The sequence below is a fragment of the Chinchilla lanigera genome, unplaced genomic scaffold (genome assembly GCF_000276665.1).
Source record: "Chinchilla lanigera isolate Chin_1 unplaced genomic scaffold, ChiLan1.0 scaffold00083, whole genome shotgun sequence".
Taxonomy (NCBI): domain Eukaryota; kingdom Metazoa; phylum Chordata; class Mammalia; order Rodentia; family Chinchillidae; genus Chinchilla; species Chinchilla lanigera.
This window is the reverse complement of record NW_004955484.1, coordinates 354,235-377,000: the sequence shown is the minus strand read 5'-3', so window position 1 is coordinate 377,000 and position 22,766 is coordinate 354,235. Positions and strand designations below refer to the sequence as shown.

General features: G+C 37.2%; 1 protein-coding gene across 1 annotated transcript in view; it reads left to right on the top strand.

The window, feature by feature from the left end:
* Positions 1–22,766, top strand: part of Cntnap4 (contactin associated protein-like 4) — a 262,902-nt gene that overhangs the window by 144,133 nt on the left and 96,003 nt on the right. Inside the window, 4 exon segments of the mRNA XM_005403431.2 lie at positions 14,764–14,967; positions 15,518–15,702; positions 16,475–16,618; positions 18,549–18,810. Coding sequence (XP_005403488.1) covers positions 14,764–14,967; positions 15,518–15,702; positions 16,475–16,618; positions 18,549–18,810 — 795 coding nt within the window.

Here is a 22,766-nt window from a genome sequence, read left to right as displayed (position 1 = left end):
GGTGATTGTGTAATTTAAAATTATTATTAAGGGAGAAAAAGTCATACACTTACTGAAAAAATATACTCATAAATAACCAGAAATAAATCCAAGAGTGGGTGGGGTATAAAGACCTTTTAGACAAGTATTTGAGCAGATGGACTTTTCTCTCCTGTATATGTGACCATAATAATCACATTCTCCACCTACTCACAGCACTTGCCTTGCAAAAATATTAATTTGTTAAATAAGGTCCAATGTAGCTATCATCTAGTGAACAGTTATTTGTCCGAGACTATTCTGATTTAGTCCCAGCCATCCAGTGAAGTAGGAGCATGATTATCACCATTTCAGGAAGGAGTGAGAAAAGATAAGTAGAACTGTCTGCTGAATGAGGCATCGAGCCTACTGTGGGTGTTCTGGCACAGGAATTGCTAGCTGGCAGCACTGGTTTCTTGCCCTCAGAAGAAAGGGCTCAGGTGCTATCAGCACAAGCATCCAGCTGCAAAATTTTGGCTGCAAATCTGCATGAGTAGCACACATCCAAGCTCAGGTTGGATTTTCTCCAGTCACATGAAGCCATTTCCTGCAGCCCCAACAAGGAGAAAGGGCCTGGGGTATGGGCAAGCTCTTTCCTGGATCACAGCCAGGGAACTCCCAACCATGCCCAATTAAACAGGTCTCCTCTGAACTAGAGGATGCTTTGGGGAACTGCATGTGGGTACCCAGCCTCTTCTGCCCACTCCTTCCCACTTGTACCATGTCAGTGTGACCCATGACTTTTATATGAGCCATTCACTCAGGGTTGTTCACATCTCCTGACATAGAAGAGTGTAAAACTTTGGGAAATTAGGAACTTCGTCTAGGATCACCTGACCTGTTTTAGATGTAGGCTTTAAAATTAGTTGCATCACATCTCAAAGCCAGTGTTCTTGACAGCTACGTGAACCATGTGTGAATCCACCATTTAACATGTGCAAAGTGACACTTGCTAATGGAGAACTCTATTGTGTGTTGGGTACAAGGGGAAATACTAATCTATATTTTTGCAGTAAAGATGGTCATGTATGGGCTGGGGATGTAGCTCAGTGGCATAAGCGTCCGCCCAGCAAGTGCAAGGTCCTGAGTTTGATTCTCAGTACCAAAAAAAAAAAAAACCAAAAAAAGAAGATTATCATGTATAATGTTGAAAAATTGAACCCACTAAATGCAAAATATTATATTTAGAGTGAGGGATCAAGTGACTGACACATTGAAATTAGTACAAGAAAATTGATAGCAGTAGGTTTAGAAAGTAGGATGCAGATATTTTCACATGGGAATCTGGGAGGAGACCCTAGACAGGAGAAGCAGCAGTCCCCAAGGCAACTCTGGACAGAGGACTGCAGAGACAGTTTGTGTCCAAGAATGGTTAACCAGACTGAAATGAGGGGTACAGGTTGGAGGCGTAAATCTGGAGGCAGCAGTTCTTTATGAGGCTTTTGCTCCTGGTTGTTCAAGACATGGTAGAACTCTGAACGAGAGCGGTAATGTGTGAAGAAGTAGGAAGATTCAAAATAGACTGAGGATAGTGATTAGAGAGAGATTGGTCATTGTGTGTTAAAGAGTTATTGGATTTGAACAGCTGTCTGAACGGTGATATCATTGACTGGGCCAGGGCACTGGAAAATAAATAGGCTCTGGAAGGGACCAGGAGAGAGAATTTTTCTATTTTTGACTCACTGAGTTGCAGTATATGTGAAATATGGGATGTTGGAACTCCAAGCCTTTAGTTTGAGAAAATAAAATTGAAACCTAAATATCATTATTGTTAGTAAATCACAAAGTGTCTGCCCAATGTCTCTGTTAATGAAAGTGTAAGGTGCTGTGTTTGACTGCACATGTCCTGAAAAGTCAGCGTGCATGTCTATTACACTTAAAGCAAATCCTTTGGACTATTCTTCAGGTGGTATAAACATTTTTATGCCAGCACTCTCCTTGTGCTTAATACATGTGCTTGCCGCAGTAACAGGTGCAAGCACGACCCTGTGATTACTGCAGGGAACATGGCTATGGTGAGAAGCACATGTAATGCTATTGCCCTCTGCCCCAATAAGTGAGACCAATAACTTGTTATGAAAGGGCATCAAGTGAATGGAAAACCCATATCAAAGAGCATGTTCTACTTTTATGTCAGTAAACTTGAAGTTGTTTCCTGAGTAATGAGTGAAGTAGAAGCTAAATTTTATGGGATCAAAGGGAAAGTATAAATTTTAGATTTCTTGGCTACAGCAACTGTGAGCATGTTTATACATCCAGAGAAGAGATGTATGGAAGGAGAAAAAAACTGATGGAAGAACGGAAGGAAAAGCAAGCAAAATCTTGGATATTAAGGGAGTATTTCTCTGCTAAATGCTACAAAGAAGAACAATCAATGGCAAACAAAGGCAGGGGAAGGAAAATGACTGGTTGAAAGTGCACATATCTGACAGGAGATAATGTTCTTCAATTAAGCCATAGAAGATAATGTTCTTTAATTGTAGATGAATTGCTGAAGCAACTGCCCTTAGTACAAATTCTAATTTTTTTCTCTAGTCCAAGTGTAAACACCCTAATTTTGTAATCCATGATTTTCTTTTCTTTAAGAATAAAAGCATCCAACTATCCAGCCATGTTGAGTCAATTTCCATTTCTCTGACAAGTTTTTGTGATTTTTCTAGTTTTGGGGACTTTGCATGATGTCACCAATGCCCTCCACTTAGATAACTCTCCTACTCCTTCTCTCCCCTCAGCATAGAACTGATTTCTGGAGACCTCCCTGGTGCCTCACTTTCAGGTGAGAGTATATTTCCAATGATCACAGCAAGGTCTTTCTTCTCCCGATCATAGCAAGCCCACATTATACTGGCTGCAAGCACACCTTCCTTTAATCCTATTAATCCTTGCACAGATGAATGAACGGATGGAGGCAGGTTGGTGAGTCCCAGGAAGGCCTTTCCCGTCAGCTATTCACATTGTGCTGCTTCAAGATCAGGAGTAGGGAACAGGGAGACAGGAGTAGGAAGACTGGATGAGCACGAATGCAGAGAAGGGTAAATGCCGTGTTTCATTGCTTAATTTCAATCTGCCACGAAGAAATTATGGGTCATGTTTAATAAATGGGTCATAAGTCAATAGATAGAAAATGCATATACATTTTTAAAAGTAAGAATTTATACCTCATAATGGAAAAATCTGGAAAGGTGAAATGGGACTGTGTCTGTGCCAGTCACTTTTTCTGTAACTCTAACAAATACTTGAGGAAATGAACATATAAAGAAAAAAGGTTTCTTTCAGCTCATAGTTTCGCAGATTTCAGCCCAGGATTGGTTGCCCTGTTGCTTTTGGGGTGGTGACAGAGTACATCTTGGTGGCAACATGTGGCAAAACTGCTTCTCTCAGGTCCAGGATGTGAAAAAGAGAGAGAGAAGAAGAACAAGTTGGAGACTAGCATCCCACAATCCCCTTCAAGGGCGTGTGTCTGATGACTGGAAGATGTTCTACTGGACTTCACCTCTTAAAATCACCACCATTCCCAATGGACATGCGCTACTTTGGGAAAGAACCCTTGAAAAACTGAGCTTTTGGGAAATACATAGAATCCAGCCTAGAGCACTATCATCGGTACATTTCAGTTTAGAAGTCATGCATAGGAAATACAAGACAGTAGCATGGTGAGCACACATACTCATCTAGGTGAAAAATCCACCGAAAGAGTGCTAGGTAGTAGTCTACTTACAATGCTGATCTCTCGCACCTCCTCTCTGGCTAGGAGAAAAAAAAGTGAAAAGTAGTTAGCTTTATGAAAAAGAATAGCTATGATTGAATTCAGTACATATTTCTTGAGCAACTCCCACATGCTAATTGCTCAAATCTTGACCAAGATGAATTAGACACAGTTCCTGCTTTTAGGTTATTTATAAGATAATACAATAGCTGGTGAATCCTATGTATGTCAAGTTTTAAAAAGAAACTAGCTACTGGTCAGCCTAAAATATAAAAAAAAATTTGTCATTTTGAAAAATTTATAGCTTTTAGATTTTCACTTCATATGTGAAATTCTACTACTCTTATAATAAAATTTGATCTTCTAGTACTTAAAAATAAGGAACCATGAAAGCCCATAAGAATCATGTCAAAAGGATTCAGGGTCAGTGGAGGAGGCTCCCACCTATCCAAAGGCATAAATATTTTGACATCACCAAGAAGAGTAAGTTCAAATGTTTGAAATGTATTAAATTTATCTGAGTGAAATTGTTTCTTAGTAACAATTCCTTAAAAGCCCCTCTAGTGAGCAGTGAAGACATTGAGAATCCAACTCCTTATTTTGAAGACTAGTGAACAGAAGAAGATATCATGTATCCTATTTTTCCTCTGTGACTCCCCAAGGTAATCAAATAGAAGAAAAGTTTCTCTTCAAAAAATCATATAGTAAATAAAAAGGAATGATAGAATTTAGAATATGTCCATTTTGCAACCTTAAGTGAATGGGCCAAGATAGGTAGAAATGCTCATAAAAAGAGGTAATTTACTTTTTGGTATATCATGGCCACAGTTTTTATTGGACTTTCTGTAACAGGTGTTGGATAAAATGTGTTCTAAAAACTGCTTCCAGGGTTTGAAATTCAATTTAAACAGGTAGAAATTTGAAAGACGTGATTCTTTAGAGAAAGAAAATAAACTTTGGTATGTCCATATCCAACTTGCTCTTTTTAAAGGATACACAAAAAGTAAACAGATTTTACTAGGATGCAGAGTCGGAAGTCTAAATTCTAGGTTGCCCAAGAGGCTATACATTGAAGGCGGGATGCTCAAAAGAAAGTGAGAGAGGGAGAGCCCCAGCCCCTGCTTATTCAGTTTCCTACATCTTCACTGATTCCCGAACTTCACATTTCCAAGACAAAATATCAAGAATCCCAGGAGAAAGCAGGAACCAGGAGATTAAAGTCCTAAAGATTTTAGCATCTTCCTACTGCTGGAAAGACGACCTCTGGAGTTTAAATCCTGACAATTTAGAGGGACTTATTAAACACATTGGACTTTAAAAATGAAAGGCCACAAGGACATCACTTTAGAATTAAAGATCATACCAGAGGATCTGTTGTTATGTCACAGGGCTTAATGCTAAATCAAACTTGACCTGTCCCAACCAAACTTGGAAGGAAGCCTTCACATGGTCAAGGCGTTCTGCCAGTAATTCCTCTTCCTGTGGACCACTTCCTTTTACTTCCTTATTCTTCTCACAGGTGGATCCTTTTTCCCTTTTCCCATTTTCCCCTGATTCTTATTTTCATACATGTTCACTTATTCAGCTTGAATACCATTTCCTGAGAGATGTTCTTGATCACCAATCTCATCTTAATCTTTCCTGTAACCCTGTTCTTTTCTGTCCTGCATCGCTTACTATTTGAAAATGTATCTGATGATACCTATTGCTTCTGGAGTAAGATGGAATCTCAGTGTTTTAATTTGCATTTCTCTAATAGCCAGAATTGTTGAACAGTTTTTCATGTACTTATTGGCCATTTTTACCAATACAGTTAAAATTTAAAAAAATGTATCTGTGCATAGGCAATGATTTTCCTGGTGTCTTCTGCCTTTAGACTGAGGGACACATGAAGACAAGATATTTCACGGCTGTATGGAAACCCTTAGCCTTGTCTGGGTGCAATAATGATTTGCTAAATACATGAATTATAGAATTTTGATCTGCCTTGAAAAAAACAGAATAATAAATAAATACATATATAAAATCACAAATTTATTACACTCACACAATAGCCATTGACAAAAGATAGCTCAGAAAACTTTCTCTGAGATGAACACAGGAGATTGTAAATGTCGTTGATAGTGAAGAATATTAATTGATAGAAAATAATAAATGTCAAGGCATTCTGATACAGCCATTTGATCTCCACAGTATTTTGTGTAAAATGAGAGTTATTCTCTGTGTATTCCAAATAAAGAAACCAGGAATCGACATTTAAGTGACTTTGATGATGTTACAAAAATTTACAAATAAATATTGGAGACAGAAATATACCATATGTCCTCTGGTGACATGCTCGAGTGTCCTTGACAGGGTAGATGTTACTAATTTCAAGTGTGTTTAAGAGGTTAGTTCAGATGGATCTTTACGTGGTCGTGATCATGTTCGTCCCCACCAGAACCCACCCCGGCATGTTATTACTGACCGTAACTCCATCTGTTTAAAACCAAGACAGTGAAGTCACTGTTTGCTGTGGTTCTATGCAGTGCCAGCTTCTGTGTGTCCTTCCTTCCTATGGTATTAATTTTAGTTGTTTTAAACTTAAGACTCTCTTAAATCACTCCATATTCTCTTGTGCTCTGTGTAAAAATAGTACAACCCATTTCCTGTTAATTTCTTGAGTGCTTGGCCTCACCTCTCCATTGCTTTAAAAACCCAGCTTAGTCATGTAGATCTCAAGTGCCAATACATCAAGCTGCTGCTTTAATATTTCACTACATAGTAGTTTAACAGTGACTCAGCCTGATTTATGTTTCTTAGAAGTCAAAATTGCACCTGTGTTTGATTAGTAATTCATGGATAATAATTTTCAAATAAAGACGTGGTATGAGGGCTGGGGATTTAGCTCAGTGGCAAAAGCGCCTGCCTGGCAAGCGCAACATCGTGAGTTCGGTTCCCGATACCGGAGAAAAACAAAAAAAACAAAAACAAAAAAAGACGTGGTATGATCAGTATTTAAGGCTGACTTCATGTTTAATCCAGAAGAGTTTGGGCTATAGCCCTTTTCTCAAGCCAATAAAAGATCTACATTATTTTTTCCTTTGGTCTTTGAAGATAGAACTCTTATTCTGTTTGTTTTTTGGCAGTGATCTTTCAAACAATGGATAGAAGACTCTAGTATCTTTTTCAAGAAGAATGCTTTTGTCACCTTTAAATAGCTTTAATTTTCTGTTACTGGAGGGTTAGATTTCCAGTTCATCTATTTTCTATTTTTTCACTTGTAAAGATTTTGGTCACCTGACCTCAGCAATACTGCCATAATTCATAGTTTAACTCTCAGAATCAATTTGTCCCTGAAATGTCTTTCAGAGACAAATCTCTCCCACCTCTACAACTTTCTGCAAGAACCAGCTCTAGTACAGATAAATAAAACATATTCATTTCCATGATACAGTTGAATAGTCAATGAGGTTATTCATTTTCAGAAAAGAGGTTTCTGTAACCTAGTTGTTCCTCCTGTCAAAGAGCCTTTATGCTGTCACCTGCCTCAGAATCACTCAGGATTCCAGGCCCCTGAGTTCCAGGTTAGAATTTCAGAGATTCTAATTTGGTGAAGCAATGCAGATCTCAAGTGTCTATATATCCTGTTCCTGCTTTAATATTTTACTCACTATGTCATAGTTTAACAGTGACTCAGTCTGATTTATGGCTCTTAGAAGTCAAAATTGGACCTCTGTTCAGTAATTCATTGGTAATATTTTTTAAATAAAGACACAGTATGACCAGTGTTTACAGGTTACATCACATTGAAGAGTTTTGTTTAAAGCCCTTTTGTCTAGTGATAAAACAGCTGGTGGACATCAGGCAGGGAGCTGAATGTTTATGGAGCCCTCAAGAGATTCTTCCCAGTTGATTCTACTATGGCTGCACCAGGGAGCTTCATTTAAGAAACCCCACTGTTGGATATATTTCTTAGTAATCCACTTAGCAGGTGGGGAGGACATTGCTTTTTCAGGCGAAAACCCCTCAAAATTGGAGAAGCTTCATATTTCTGGAGTGGGATGCAGGGTTAAAGGAAAATACCAAGTCCAGTAGAATCTATTACAGTGTTGGGTGTGCTTTCATGGGAAATGTGTCGGGGTAGAATAGCAGTTTGCTGTTCAAGGAGATAAAGCATTTCTGCAATTTAGTTGACATCCGTCTTAGAGGCTGAGGCAGATCAACTCTCTTGCACATCTTAGAAATCATTCGGGACTTCTCCCTGATATAGAAGCAAAGCTCTGAACAAAGGCATGAATAATCACATCTCAGGGATGTGCGTCTTCCCCAATAGACCGTAAGCTCTTTGAAAAAAATGTTCTTTGCTTTTATGCATTGCTGTGTCTTCCACTGTGTGCGCAGAAAGTTTTCCATAAATATGTCCCATGGGAAGAAGAGCCAGGCCCGCATTTCAGCAAGGCCCTTCTGACACAGCTCCTTCCCAAGCCTTTGAATATTTTCTATTGGAAAGCTTTTAATTCCACAGGAGAGATCAAGTTTCTGAACAATGTAAATAAAGCAAGCTATGCCCAGGGTCACAGGGAAAATCGATCTGCGAGTGGGGCCTACAGACTTTGTGAATCTCTTCTTTCCTCGATTCTTGCTCTAAATGAGCAGATTGGAGACGGAGGTGTTCACCGAGGAGGGTTCAGGTCGCTGACAGTTGCCGGGGTGAGTCAGCCCAGCAGGAGCTGACAGACAGAGAAAAAGCCGCAGAACCTACAGATGGTTCCAAATCACTCTTATTGCATAACCCGGTGATGATGCTGATAATTAAGGGTTTCTTGTGCACTTTAGAAAATCGCTGGTTTTTAGAGTCACAAATTCATCAAAGGCGTTTAATTATTTCTGCTGACCCTTTCCTTGCTCAGTGTTCTCACAACAAACATAGCATCACCACTAGTAGCTGTTAATATTTACTGATTGATCATTATGTGCCAGCTTCTAAAGCATATGTACAGTCATACAGCTTCCTATGCAGAACATAGGATTAGTGCTCTCATTTTGCAGAGGAGGAAATGAGGACAAAGAGACTGAGCAACTTGTGACAGAATAATACTCACCAAAGATGTTGGTCTTTGAAACCAATACATGTGTCATATTACCTTATATAGCAAAGGTACTTTAAAGATACAATTTAGTTACAGATCTTGCAGTGGGAGGATGATTCTGGTTTATTCAGGCAGACCCAATATATCACAAGTGTTTTTATAAGAGGGAAGTGAATGCATCAGAGAAGAGAGAGAAAGAGAGAGAGAGAGAGATTTGAAAATGTTATTAAACTGTCTTTTACATGGAGGCATGGAGGAAGTGGCCCCAAGCCAAGGAATGTAGGTGATCTTTATGAACATGGAAAAGGCAAAGGAAGGGATTATTTCCTAGAGACTTTGAGAAGGAAAGCAGCCCCTGCCAACACGTTAAAATTTTAGGACTTCTGAAATGCAGAATTATAAAATAAAAAAAATTTATAATATTTTATGTGACAGTATTTGTGGTTGCTTCTACAGTAACAGTAGGAAACCAAACACACTTACCCAAGGTAAAATGAAGATTCAAGCTCACAGAGATTAAGTGCCCTAACTACCTGGAAAATCCATGAAATTTACTCATATGAATGGCTAATAAGGGAGCTATACTAAAGAGAAGTGGACACATCAGAACAATTTGCAACTTGCCTATAGAAAATTAAAGTTCATATCCTCCCAGTGCATGGCAGACCCACATTATTAATATTGATAATAATCCACTCATTGAAATATAGCTTGGGTTAATAAACATGCTAATGAACAAAATTACAATTAGAAAAATCATTCTTCCCTTCAATCAAGTAATGAGTCTCCTACATCTTTGGACTTGTAGGTCCTTTACTATTATAAATTTTGACTTCAGCTTTTTCATTTTTCTTACAGTCAATCCATACTTATGCTTTCTCTGTTTATACAACTCCAGAAAGTATTTTTCCCCAAAGTCATTTGACAAAAGAAAAACATCTGTTAGACATTGATCATTAATTAAAATAGTACCATTTTGGATGTTTAATTTGGTATTCTAAGTAAATAAATATTGAATTGGATTAATTTTATTAGTTCTGTGTAATCTTATTAGATCTTTTAAAGGTGAAACCCTTTCTCAAAACAAACCAAAATAAAATAAAATGTGAAAATCTTCTGGCATAAAAAAATTTCCCTAAATATTACCATGATGGCTGAGACTTAAATATTGCTTTTGTGGGATGACTAAATGTATTTTCAAAGTTACTAAGGTTAAAGTAAAGTTTCCCAAATCATGAAAACATGGTTTTCACTCAAATATAGGGTAAATATAAAGATGTATTTAATTCAGGAACAAACAACTCAAAGTAATAAATGGTCACAACTAGAGACTGTACTCATAAGTGAAATAAATCATACCTGCAGGTGCAAGCACCACATTGTCTCACTAGCATAAAACCTGAAAGAGTTAATAAAAACTTGGAGGTATAATAGACATTGTGAAATGGTAGGAAAATTCTCAAAAGTAAAGGGCAACTGGGATGTTAGGCAAGAGAAGGGAAAGAAGGAGAAATTTTATATGTATGTGTATACAGGATAGTTAACACAGTTGATCTACTGCCTTCTATTTCTTTCCTGAATGAGACTGTTAATGAGTCCTTGATTGATCAGTATTGCATGTCTCTACTTGTTTTCCTAAGAAACCACTTTGAAGATATCAATATGGAACACAGCAAGCATTGTTCATTCCCTACCATTTTGTTTGTAACTCTATTGTTTGTATTGTTCTTTTGCTATTTTGTAAAAGGTTGTCTGTCTGTTAAAGTTTTCCTCCTTTTATTTTTAAAATAATAAAAGAAAAGAAAACTGAAGAGGCTGAGTGTGTACTCAGGAATATTTAGGTACCCAAGAAAGAATGTAGGAGTAATATTGATAGGCAAGCACATAAATAGCGAATGTCCAGTGGTAACCCTTGGGGATATACTTTCTGGTTGAAAGAAGTCATTCGCATCTCTACTGGGAAAAAAAATCTATAAATTAACATGTATAAATTAGCATGTAACTTTATAGACTCTGGCTTACATCAGTAATAATGAAATCAAACATCTATAAAGTTGCCTCCTATTAAGCCATATTAATACTGATCATTTAGAAAATGCCGCAGTGTCACATTGACAAGATGCAAATGTGTTCCTTTGATTTTTTTCTATTTTTTCCAATTTCTTTTTAGCAGTGGTCTGATCACTTTCAAGACAGACTATGTTTGTGTCTTCCCAACCAGCATCCTTGGAGAACTAGGTACTGACGATATGCAGAATTCAAACGCTGTCTCCAAAGATTACATTTTCTCTTCAAAGATTACCCTTTTATAGATACTTCCAGATTTTTACATCATTTACCTTATGCGTGGTAATTCAGTATTTTGTGATACTTTAAAGTCATATTGTTGTAACTTTCCTACTAACCTGTTTAGAAACTCTGTCTTATAGTTATTTTTTCTCTTTAATATAAAACAAACAAAACGGGAAGAATGAAGTTAATAAACTCTTCTCCAAAAAGTACAAATAACCAATAAGTACAAGCAAAAATGTTTACTTTCTTCAGCTATTAGGAAAACACAAATTAAAAGAACTCTGAGATTCCATCTTACCCCAGTCAGAGTGGTTATCATCAAAAACACAGAAACAATAAATATTGGTGAGGCTGTTGAGGAAAAAGAACATTTCTACATGGTTGTGCAAAGTAAGCTAATACAGCCACTGTGGGAATTGTTATGGAGATTCTGCAAAAAACTGAATATAGAAATTCCATTTGATCCAGCTATAGCTTTCCTGGGTATATTCCTGAGAGAGTTAAAGTCACCATACTACAGTGACACACACCTACGTGTCTTTACAGCAGCACAATTTACACCAGCTAAAGTACATAAACAACCTAGATGCCCACAGACAGAGGAACGGGTGAAAACATGTGGTCTCCGCACACAAGAACTGTTCTCAACCATGAAGAATGATTCACTTCATTTGTAGGAAAATGGTAAGATCTTAACACCAAAATGTCAGGTGAAGTAAGACAGATACAGAATACTAAAAATCACATGGTTTCTCTTATAGGGAAACTCCAAATTTAAATAAATTAAAAATTAACTTAAAAACTTAAAAATTAAAAAAAATCTAAATAAGTCAAAGACTAAACTAAAAGACAGAAGATACGAAACAGGAGGTGCTTTTTGATGCTGAAGAAGGAAAGGAGGAAAAGGACGAGGAGGAAGGGCAGGGAGCAAGCAAGAGCTGAAAATGGTCAAGATATATATATCATACCCCAAGGTATATATACCATGCACCACATATATACTGTTATATGTATAGCAATTCTCCAAAATGGATGCAATTAGTATATATTATAAACATATACCAATAAAAATAAATTAATAAAAACATACGCATGTTTTAAATCAATATGTTTGTGTAAATGTGATATTTAAAAGTGAAATAGTGTTCTATCTAAACTAATATTGTTGGAAATCACTTTCTAAATGTGATATTTAAAAGTGAAATAGTGTTCTATCTAAACTAATATTGTTGGAAATCACCCAGAATTATTTTTTATTTCACAAGAATTCATATCTACACATTACATGTGTGTGACATGATTTCTCTGTGACAGATAATGTACTCACATTCTGAGCTACACTGAGCTTTTTCCCCTGAGGACATTGTAGACTCATGAAATCTATGATGTGATGTAGCCAGAGTGTTGATTTTCCTCCTTCTGCACTTTCAGCTACCTTTGTTAGGGGAAAGCCTCCCTCATTTCAATTATGAGTACTGAATTAATTCCTGTCACTGTCATTTCTCAGCAATACTCAGAGCTTTCTTTTGTAACAGTGGATGGGGCCATATTGGGAGAATTGTGTAGGCCTCTCAATGTTCCAAGAGTAGTTTATGCAGAAAAGTTATAGAACTTGAAGACTGTAGCAAGTGACAAGATTACTAAGATTTGTCTTAGCATCAGTTTTCCAGACCTGACACCTGAGACCTTCATCAACAATTTCAACAAGTTGTCTTAACTCTTGATTCGAATATCTGTTACAATCCACAATGGTTTTGTGAACTTATTTTCTCACTTGCTAGATGTTTTCCGCCTTTTCTGAGTCTGAGCTACATGAAGACAGTGATCATGCTTGTCTTAAATACTCTTATATCCCATGTACTCCACACAGTACCTCAAATGTGATGAGCTGAATAAAGTTTTCTGGATTGAATCCATCTAGCTGAACAGTCAAACCCCAGTTGGGTATAAGGTGGGCAATAATTTGAAGATGGCAAGTGGCTGCAGTTGAAGGAAGGAAACAGTGCATTTTTGCTGCAGGTAGCACTTGCCCAATATCTTTTTCCCTAACCTATCTTGCTGATGGAAACATTCCAGGCACAAAAGGTTTAGGTGGCACAGAAGATGAATATGACCATTAAAATGTAATAATAACAATAATAAAAAGAGAAAAAATAGTGGGCTAACATAATACAGGTTAAATTTTTTTGGTAAAAATATCTCAGTAGCTAATTCCAACAATAGTCTTTGTCTAAAATAAAATCATTGCTGCGATGGTGCCTTTAAGCAATACATTAGCTCAGAAATAACTGCATTGCTCCTAAGGTGTCAGCATTTAAAATTCTGTCTTACTGAAATTTTTTTTAATTTATTATAATCTAATAATCATAGAACACCTCATTTGTATTTGACAGAGTTATGTTTTTACTATGAACATTCTTTCAGCTACATAACAAGGAATAATTGTTCAATTAACATTATTCTTTCTGAAGAATTCAATGTTTATTCATGGGTACTTAGTGAATGAATTCTTTATAAATACATTAGCAAGATGTGGAAAGATAAACTCTGAATTTTCAAAAGATAGCCGTGTAAAATAGTTGAAAAAAATTGGGGGCAGCGGTGGTTATCAGTGGTTTGCAAAGCATGATGGATATTCTGAATGAAATGTGTATTTGGGCATAGAAGGAGCTATAATAATTTTATCAAATGAAGACAATGAGTAAGCTGTAATGCCACTTGTTATCCACCTGTCAGCTTACCAGTTAAAAAATAGCTTCATATTATATTGAGTTTCTTTAACTTTATCATTTATTATATAAATGTACTCTCAAGGATAACTGACTTAAAAGGAACCTTTGGTAAAATGTAGAAAATGTTGCAAGAACTTCTGAGTATTAGCAGTTCTTTTCTCTTATCTCTTGTTCAAATCAGGGTGCATCTGATTCTGACAGGTGTACTGTACAGTACTGGTGTAACATGACATCTTTTCTCAGATGAGCTGAATCAGGGTGATCTTGACAATGAGTAGGTAAGACACTGTCAGAAAGCTGAAAAATATGTCAGTCTCACAGTTATGACATAAATATAGTGGAATGAACCTTCAATATCATTGTTAATGTCTCTGGAACATCACCCATGAGAAGGCATGAAGTCGCACTGCCCTTAAACACTATCATTTAGCCATGATAATAATACAAGACTAGATGCAAAGGTCAGTATAATATGTGTTTGAAGTGATATTTTATGTCTAGACTGAGCATGTAATTTGTGTGTGGATCTCTTGTGTAGTATGTATGTGAACGAATTTTCAAACATCAAAATCACTCTTCTGCCAGAGTCCCGCCCCAACCATTTAACTTCAACATTTCAAGAATATTCTTAAAATATTGATCATGAAATATATGTTAATTTTATGCATATTAATTAGAATTTTTAACTAACTTTCTGTTTTTTTGTGCCCTGAGAAGTAGCTTCCAAAAATATACAGAAATTAAATATACACCTAAAAATGTATCTCTAGATGTTTAATTTTTTCAGTGTTAGTAAAGACTAAAATGGAATCCATCCAAGGTTTCAATAGACAAGGAGACACTGGACAGTGGTCTTTCATATGCAGATCCACATACACATTTACAATGCCTTCATGGAAAGTGTATCTATCCTTAGAATGACTTCTAATACCTTTGTCTCTAGGATCAGAGGTGATTGATCTTGATGGAAAAAGTTCACTTCTGTACAGATTTGATGAACAGTCCCTGAGCCCAATAAAAGATATCATTTCCTTGAAGTTTAAAGCCATGCAGAGTGATGGAGTTCTACTGCACAGAGCAGGGCCGAGCGGAGATCATATCACACTGGAATTAAAAAGAGGAAAACTCTTTCTACTTATTAATTCAGGTACAACTATTTGGGGAAGTGTTGGAAAACCTTGTCATTTACTTATTACTTAGGTAACTTTATGCTTTTATAGCCTTTAAAAAAATAAATATGTATCTTATTTTCAGACTCAAGGGCTTGACTCTATGGCAATATTGGTCTTTCATGTTAAAATGGTTCCTATTTTGTGAATTGTAAGTGAATCTCAGGGGATTTTCCCCCTACAGCTTTGATGGAGCTATATGGCTATTTTCTAGCATGATAAAGAAAAGGATGGGTCATTGAAAAATATCACAGTAGTAAAAATAATGAGGTTGTAGCAGAGATAAAATTTACATAGAGAACGAGCATGCAACGGGTAATAATAATAAAAAGAATTAACAGTGGAAGAAATTACAGCAAGGTTGAGCGATCATTATATTCAAACGTCAGGCAAATCCATACTAGTGTTAGGGATGGGATGCGTGAAAGAGCATTGTGAAATTATTGTACAAGACACTGGTCCACAAAATGGAAATATTTTTTTCTTTTAACTGGGAATAACGATGTTTTTATTTTTCTCTCTTCTCAGGTGCAGCTAAACTGCCCTCTACCCACACCCTGGTCAATCTCACCCTGGGAAGCCTGCTGGACGATCAGCACTGGCATTCTGTGCTCATCCAGCGTTTGGGCAAGCAGGTCAACTTCACAGTGGACGAGCACAGGCGTCGTTTCCACACACAGGGAGAATTCAATTACCTGGATCTCGATTATGAGGTGTGATGCCTACATTTCAATTAATACAGATGTTATGATGTGGATGTGGTTTCACTTCCCAGCAGAAAATGTGCTACGGAGAACACACCTTTACAGTAAATCACAAGGCTGGCAAGACATTTTCCAGCATGGATGAACTCACAGTAACAGCACTGGGCAGGTGATGCCTGAGGCTTCATCTTCCTCACAATGTCTAAATTTATTATTATGGCATAGGATCATCCTTTTCACCTGAAGTGTGTAGCCACAGCTCTTCATAGGCAGAAAATTTCCCCGCAGAGAGATTTCATCATGACTAGCAAACATAGGATGTGTTGCATGATTTCTTTGAGCTGCAGTGTCCTCCTGAGTTGTGAAAGTTTATGGGGAGAGTGTAGCAACAAATATTAATTAACTCATTACCGATCACATTCAAATCCACAAATACCAATGCGTGCTAGAAATTTACACAGAATGAAGCATCAGAATTAGTTACAGTATTAAGCAGGTCAAGTTTTACCGTGGATATAAAGATGTATTTTTCTCCATGAAACAATAAAATCAACACCAGATGTGATTAACAACTTGTATGAATAACCAAGCTCTAGTGTGAATGAAGACTGAATGCATATATATTCGTTTTAAAGTTTGTGCCTTAATTATTTTTCAGTGCATAGTGATGAAAACTTGAGCTGTGTGTGGTGCTTACAGCTATAGTTGCTAATCATAATTTCTTAAGCAGATTACCATAAAATCACTAAACAATATTATTGATGCCACTGTTCTTTCTAAGATCAGCTTTGGAGGGATTTCAGCACCTTCAAAATCAGTATCATTCCCACTGAGCAATTTCCATGGATGTTTAGAAAATCTCTATTACAATGGAGTGGATATCATTGATTTGATCAAGAAGCAAAACCCACAGATCATCATGACGGTAAGAGTCTTCATATGATGAAATCAGTGAAAATACAAGTATTCTGCAGTAAAATTGCTCCTTTATAGTTTCCGAAATGATATAATATTTTAGAGATTGCTCTTATTTCAATTTTTTTCTCTGTCAATATGCATAAAAGGGATTCATTCTATCAAAAGGAATTTTAATTCTCAGAACGTAATTTTACTCATATAAAGTAAAGCATTTATTTTTAGCAGTTGATATTTTAATTTTGTTGTGATATTATTATGCTCAGGCAGCTAATTTCTTTTTCCTTTGTAGTTTCCTTACTAAGATATTCCCTGACCAACTCATCAGATGAGCATATACAGTTTCCAGAATCAAATAACATGCATGTCTGTTAGAGATACATTGGAAAAAACTTGCAGTTTGCCACAGTCACTCGTAACAAACAGAATGAGTCAGCTGTCACAATACTGCATCTGCCAATCTCCTGAAACAGTGGCGTTGTTCAGACTCATTAGGTTCTGGGTTATGGAAGTGTGGTGGAATGAAAGCTAACCGCTGGTTACTGTTCAGTGTTCGAAGCAGTACCAGTGTGCGCATCGGGAACAGGCGGTCTCTCTTAGGACTTGGATCTTATCATTGCCAGAGGAATGTGGAAGTGAAGGCCGGGCAGGAGAAGGCAGAAGATGAGGAAAGCCACTCATGCTGCCTGCAGCCATGGTCCGCACAGTGTGTTGGACTTGGTAGAGCATTTCCAGCCTATGAAGGAACTTTTCTGAGGGGCCTGTGGGTCTTGTTGCCTCTGGAGAACATTGCTCCTGGGATCCCTAGCCAAGAATCTGAGAGGCGGGCAGGTCTGGGCTCCGAGGAGCCAGCCACCGGGGAGAAGAGATGATACAGAGTGGAGGAGAGGGAGATGGAGGCATAAAGCAATGCTGAGTGGGGTAAACCAACAGATCCTTCATTGTACATACACTCCAGAAACCCTTCGAGCAAAAGGCTAGTGTTTAACTCTCTTTTTCAGCAAACTTTTACCCAAAGAGCATACAAGGAAGAAAATTCTGTGAAACAGAATTTCCAGCTGTACCAATTTGATAATAGAAAGCAGGCCTAAGTTGATATTAATTAATTTCTTCCATTGTTTAAAATTCAAAGTGTGTCAATTTAAGCTCACATCGCATTGGATAATCCCCAAACACATCAAAATATTTATTACTAGAGAAGTATTTCATTCCTAATTCTCTCTGAATTGGTGCTGTTTTTTATGATCATAGATAGCATCCAACAAGATTTTGAAGTAGTTTTTTATAAAAGGGAAAATAAGAATTTTAAAGGAAAATAAGAATATTACAGAGAGATATGTATGCATGTTTCACATAAAAAACGAATTTCCAGAATATACTCCCACACTCTTCCTTGGCAAGAGGATATGCTCTTATTCGTAGAGTAACAAGCAGCTGTCCACTGACACATAAGACCAAACTGCGGTGGGTGACATGTTTTCATTTTCACTGGGTTTGACAGTCTCATAATTACTACATATTATGGGTTAGTGCACACGTGAGCATTGTTTTCCCATCCACTTTTGTTTCATTCACTGGAACACAACAGTGGTTGACAATAAAAGTTAACTCACTTTTAGTAGAATCATAGTCTAGTGAAAAATTTTCATTTGATCTAGACCATGTGTTTTCCTTTCACTGTGCATGCTTCTAAATAACGTCTATCTCGTTGATATTCCAAATCGATATTAAAGTTGAGGAATGGAGGAAAGACCAGAGAACGTTGTTGAAGAACCTTTAAGATGCAGTATATGGCAAGGATTTGGATTTCCATGGCAATAGGAAAACACAGTTTTAAATTGAGAGTCAGGAAAGATTGATAAGAAGCATTTGTGAATATTTCAAATTCTATTACTAATTGGCAGTGCTGAAGTCTTTTTTTTCTTTTACTTTGTCCTCAGGGAAATGTGTCGTTTTCTTGCTCACAACCACAGTCTGTGCCTCTGACTTTCCTGAGCTCCAGGAGTTACTTGGCACTGCCAGCCTTTTCCAGAGACGACGAGCTATCGGTCAGTTTTCAATTTCGCACCTGGAATAAGGCGGGACTTCTGCTCTTCAGTGAACTGCGTCTCATTTCCGGGGGTCTTCTCCTCTCACTCAGCGATGGAAAACTTAAGCTGAATCTCCATCCACCGGGAAAATTACCCAGTGACATCACAGCAGGTAATAAATGTAGTCCCGCAGGCAAAGCATATGGATTTGAAAGATTTCTTTATCTCCATGTCCCTGCTCCACAAATGTTAGGCAGAACCCAAAATTAATATTTGGTTAATAAGTGAATACTTGAGTTAATAAGATTATCGGTCCTCTTCCTTAGAGGAACTTGATTCCAATTTCCTTTTAAATAGGATCCCAACAGTTACAGTTCTTTTTAGCCAATGTGATCATACTGGGGGAACAGAAACTTTCTCCCATGACCCTCTCTCCCACTTGGACAAACCATCAGCACAGCCAGAGCACGTGTGCTTTGGAAAAAGTGTGAAAGATCTTGAAGTAGCCCAATAAGGTAGCTGAGTGTCTTTCTCTGGGAAACTTGACTTGGCCAAACATCGCTATTGTCTCTTCTTATCTTTTGGATAATGGAGACCTCTTTCTGGGATTTATATATCCCTATATTAATATGTAATATGAAAGTAATCAGCCAAGTTAACTTCACTTGCTGCTGTAGTTTGTAGAGTGACATACATGTGGGAGGATGCAGGGAGGTGTGCAGAGTTACTCATTTGGGACAGTAGTTAGAATTCTCTCCACTTTTAGGCAATATGGTGTCATTCTAATGATTAGAAGTGATATCATTAAAGTGATGATGCGAGCATCTAGAAACTTAATGTCCAATCTAGGTCAGTGCTTTGAGTGAGGGATATTTTTGTCTCTTCATTAAATTATACAGTTCTCAAGAAGGGAGCTCATCACATTTTTACATATATGGAATAGCATTCAAGCCTGGCAGCTAAAGGTCACATTGGGATAAACTGCTACATTAATTTAATGAGTGATCTTTGGAAATAATTTAAAGATGCCATTGTACTGCTTCTCCGTGTTAACTATGAACAAAAATTCGTAGATTATGACTTGGAGAGGATAAAGCGTAAGAGACGGTTGAAACTTAATAACAAAACAAGTACACCAGTGGATACACAAAAGCCCTCTCCTTATGCATCTTTTTATTGTTTATATATCATTGCAGTTTAAATATGGAAGTGAGAACTTCCATATTAATTATGAGTTTTAATAGATGTTGTGCTATAATATTGCATGTAATGCTCAAGATGTGGTAGACTTGCAGGCTTGACAAAAGGAAATAAATTAATCAGTGTCATATTAATAATTAATAGGCCCCTAAAATGAGAGTCTAAAAATGTAAACTTGCCATTAGTGTGTAGTTTATAGTGATGTATTTGACATCCTCTGAAGCGATTATATTCACAACCTAATTTTCAACATCTTAAAGAAATTGCTTCAGTCCAAAGCTATCGTAGTCACTCTGTGAAGCAAGTTCATTTCCAACCACTTCACAGAAATGTATAGTTAATAAATGACTAGGTGTAAGTCTGTATATAATATCCCAAGTGCCTAGATTATCTAAATAGATGGGTAAATTTATACACAGTATGATCCATTATATCATATGACGTCAACTAATTATATCCATAGCCACCAATCAGCCTATGAAGTATGCCAATATAGCAAAATTGTTGCACTTCAGGTAACAGTAGTCAGCCTTTACTTGCCAACTGTCTCTACCCTCATTTTTTCATTTCCTTTCAAATCATTAAATATTTTTTGCTAATTTCAATGAAGCAAGTATATTTTTCTATACAAGTAAATTACTTAAATGGTAATTGGGTGAGTGCTCAGGTTGTTCTCCCATAGGGCAAGACTTTTCACTTCTGCTTCACTTGTACAATGTTAGTAATTAAATTCATTGTTATTATAGTGACTTGAAAGAAAGTCTTGTACTTATTGCAGGTTGGGACTCTGCTATACTAAATCCTTCCTTTCCAGCAGGCTGGGCTTAACATTTCATGGCCACTGAGTTTATAAATTATTAATTTTAAAAGTTTGAAAAACTCAATTTTTTTTAATCTTTTACAAAAGAAAAATTAACTTACATTGGGAAAGAATTGATGCGTGCAAATGTTTTAAATTATTAGGTTCAACATTTAATGTACAATTTTGAAAATTATCATTTGGAAAGATTCAAAAATATCATGTCATCCTAGGTCATTTTTGAGATGTTGTTGATAGGGTATTAGCTTAAATCATGAACTATATTAGCAGTACTCTAAAGTTTTTCATGATATCAAATATTTTTATTCCTTGTCTTTCCTTATATTCCTTTATAGACATCAAAGAAAAAAACATTCATCCTGCATCAAGGATCTGGGTGAACAATGCAATTATATTTATCTATTTAAAACAAAAGTCTGTAATTGTTGTCTTAGTTACTTTTTTGTTGTTGAGACAAAATACCCAACACTCACAAGCTAAGCAGGGAAAGATTTATTTACCTCACAGTCTGTAGGGGTTTCAGCCCATAATAGGATGTGTGAATGGCAGACAGGCATCCCAGAGGAAAAACAGTTCATGGTGGGCAGAAGGTAGCAAAGCAGCAAAGAACAACCACAGCTTTTCCTATCTCCTATATTTTATCCAGGCTACTTAGGGTGGGTAGTATACACACCCTTAATCATAATGCCCTTGAGCCTAGCATGGCACCATGAATCAATCCCAGCATCATATAGTCTAGATGCAGTCACTTCTGAACGCCCATGACTGCATGAAGCTTTGTGGAAACATCTAGATACAAGCCATAACAATTGTAAAATGTGAGGTTTCTGCTATGACTTTAGCACTTCTACTGCAGCTTTGCCTGCTGGTGAAAATAAGGATTGTGAACAAGACTCTTTCCCAAGGCAGGGCCTGGCTGAGTCAAACTTACAGGATGTGATCTGTCTGTACATTTTTCACTGACTGGGCCTTAGGGATTCTATGGTCCCCGTAATGATGGAGCAGCTCCCTTGGCTTGCTTTCCCCAGGAGAAGCCACATTTTAACCCCCACTTCCCTCCACTCACTGTCAGACTGTTGCTAGATTGAACACTGTAAACCTATCACCCTTTAAACTCCTGCAGTCCGCTAAAGTGATGGGAGCCAACAACCTCCATATTTTCATCTTGACAAGCGCTATCTAGTGATCTGTATCTTTAACTGTGTGGGGACTCTAGTTAGTAGATAGAGGAATTTCTGGTGCTTTCAGAAAAGGTGTTTTGGAAAGAGGGACAAGCCTTTCATTGTTTCTTGAATGATGACCTTCATATAAGTGCCTTTTGCATCTTTACAGAGAGCCTACCCTGAGCAGCAGACTGTTTTTCCTTATATATCCTTGTACATCATACCTACCGGATGCCTGTTATAGTCTTTTGGGAGAATGATGGCAGCTAAGATGTCATAATGCTTCTTTAGCAATTTAAGACCCATTCCAGGGATTATGTACAAGGAAGCAGATTTAAACTTTTTCCTCATGCTATATTTTGTGTGTTTATGGTTTGGACCAGAGAGATGGAGGGATAGAGGGAGTGCAAATAGATAGGTAGATATACAGATAAATAGATGCATAGATAGAAGTGTGTGTATGTGTGTGTGTGTGTGTGTGTGTGTACAGGTGTTCTGGTCTACAATCCTACCCTCCCCTGCTATCTTCAACTTCAAACACTTCCATTTATTACTCCCTTCCTCCATTGGCAGTTGTCAATGTTTTCCAGCAAAGACTGTAGGGAACATGTCTAGAGTTTGAACAAGTTGGTTTTATTCCTTGTTGCAGCAGGAGGAACACACAGTCAGTAATCATGGGATTTATCTCAATGCAAAGGTGTTACGGATGACTTATTACAGTAGTTTGGGTTGTGTTCATTGATTCAGGATAAGTTTTGAGGAAACAAACAATTGCTGTGATTACACTCTGTCAGGAAGTGTTGGTTCTTCTACGGTTAGGGGTCTTTGTAAGACTTACCTAGTAAGATAGTGGATATAATTGGCCAAAAGCAAAGCACAACAAAACAAAAGTCCCAGTAGTCATTCATATTACCCATGGGAGGGAAAATTTTGCTATAGAAGATA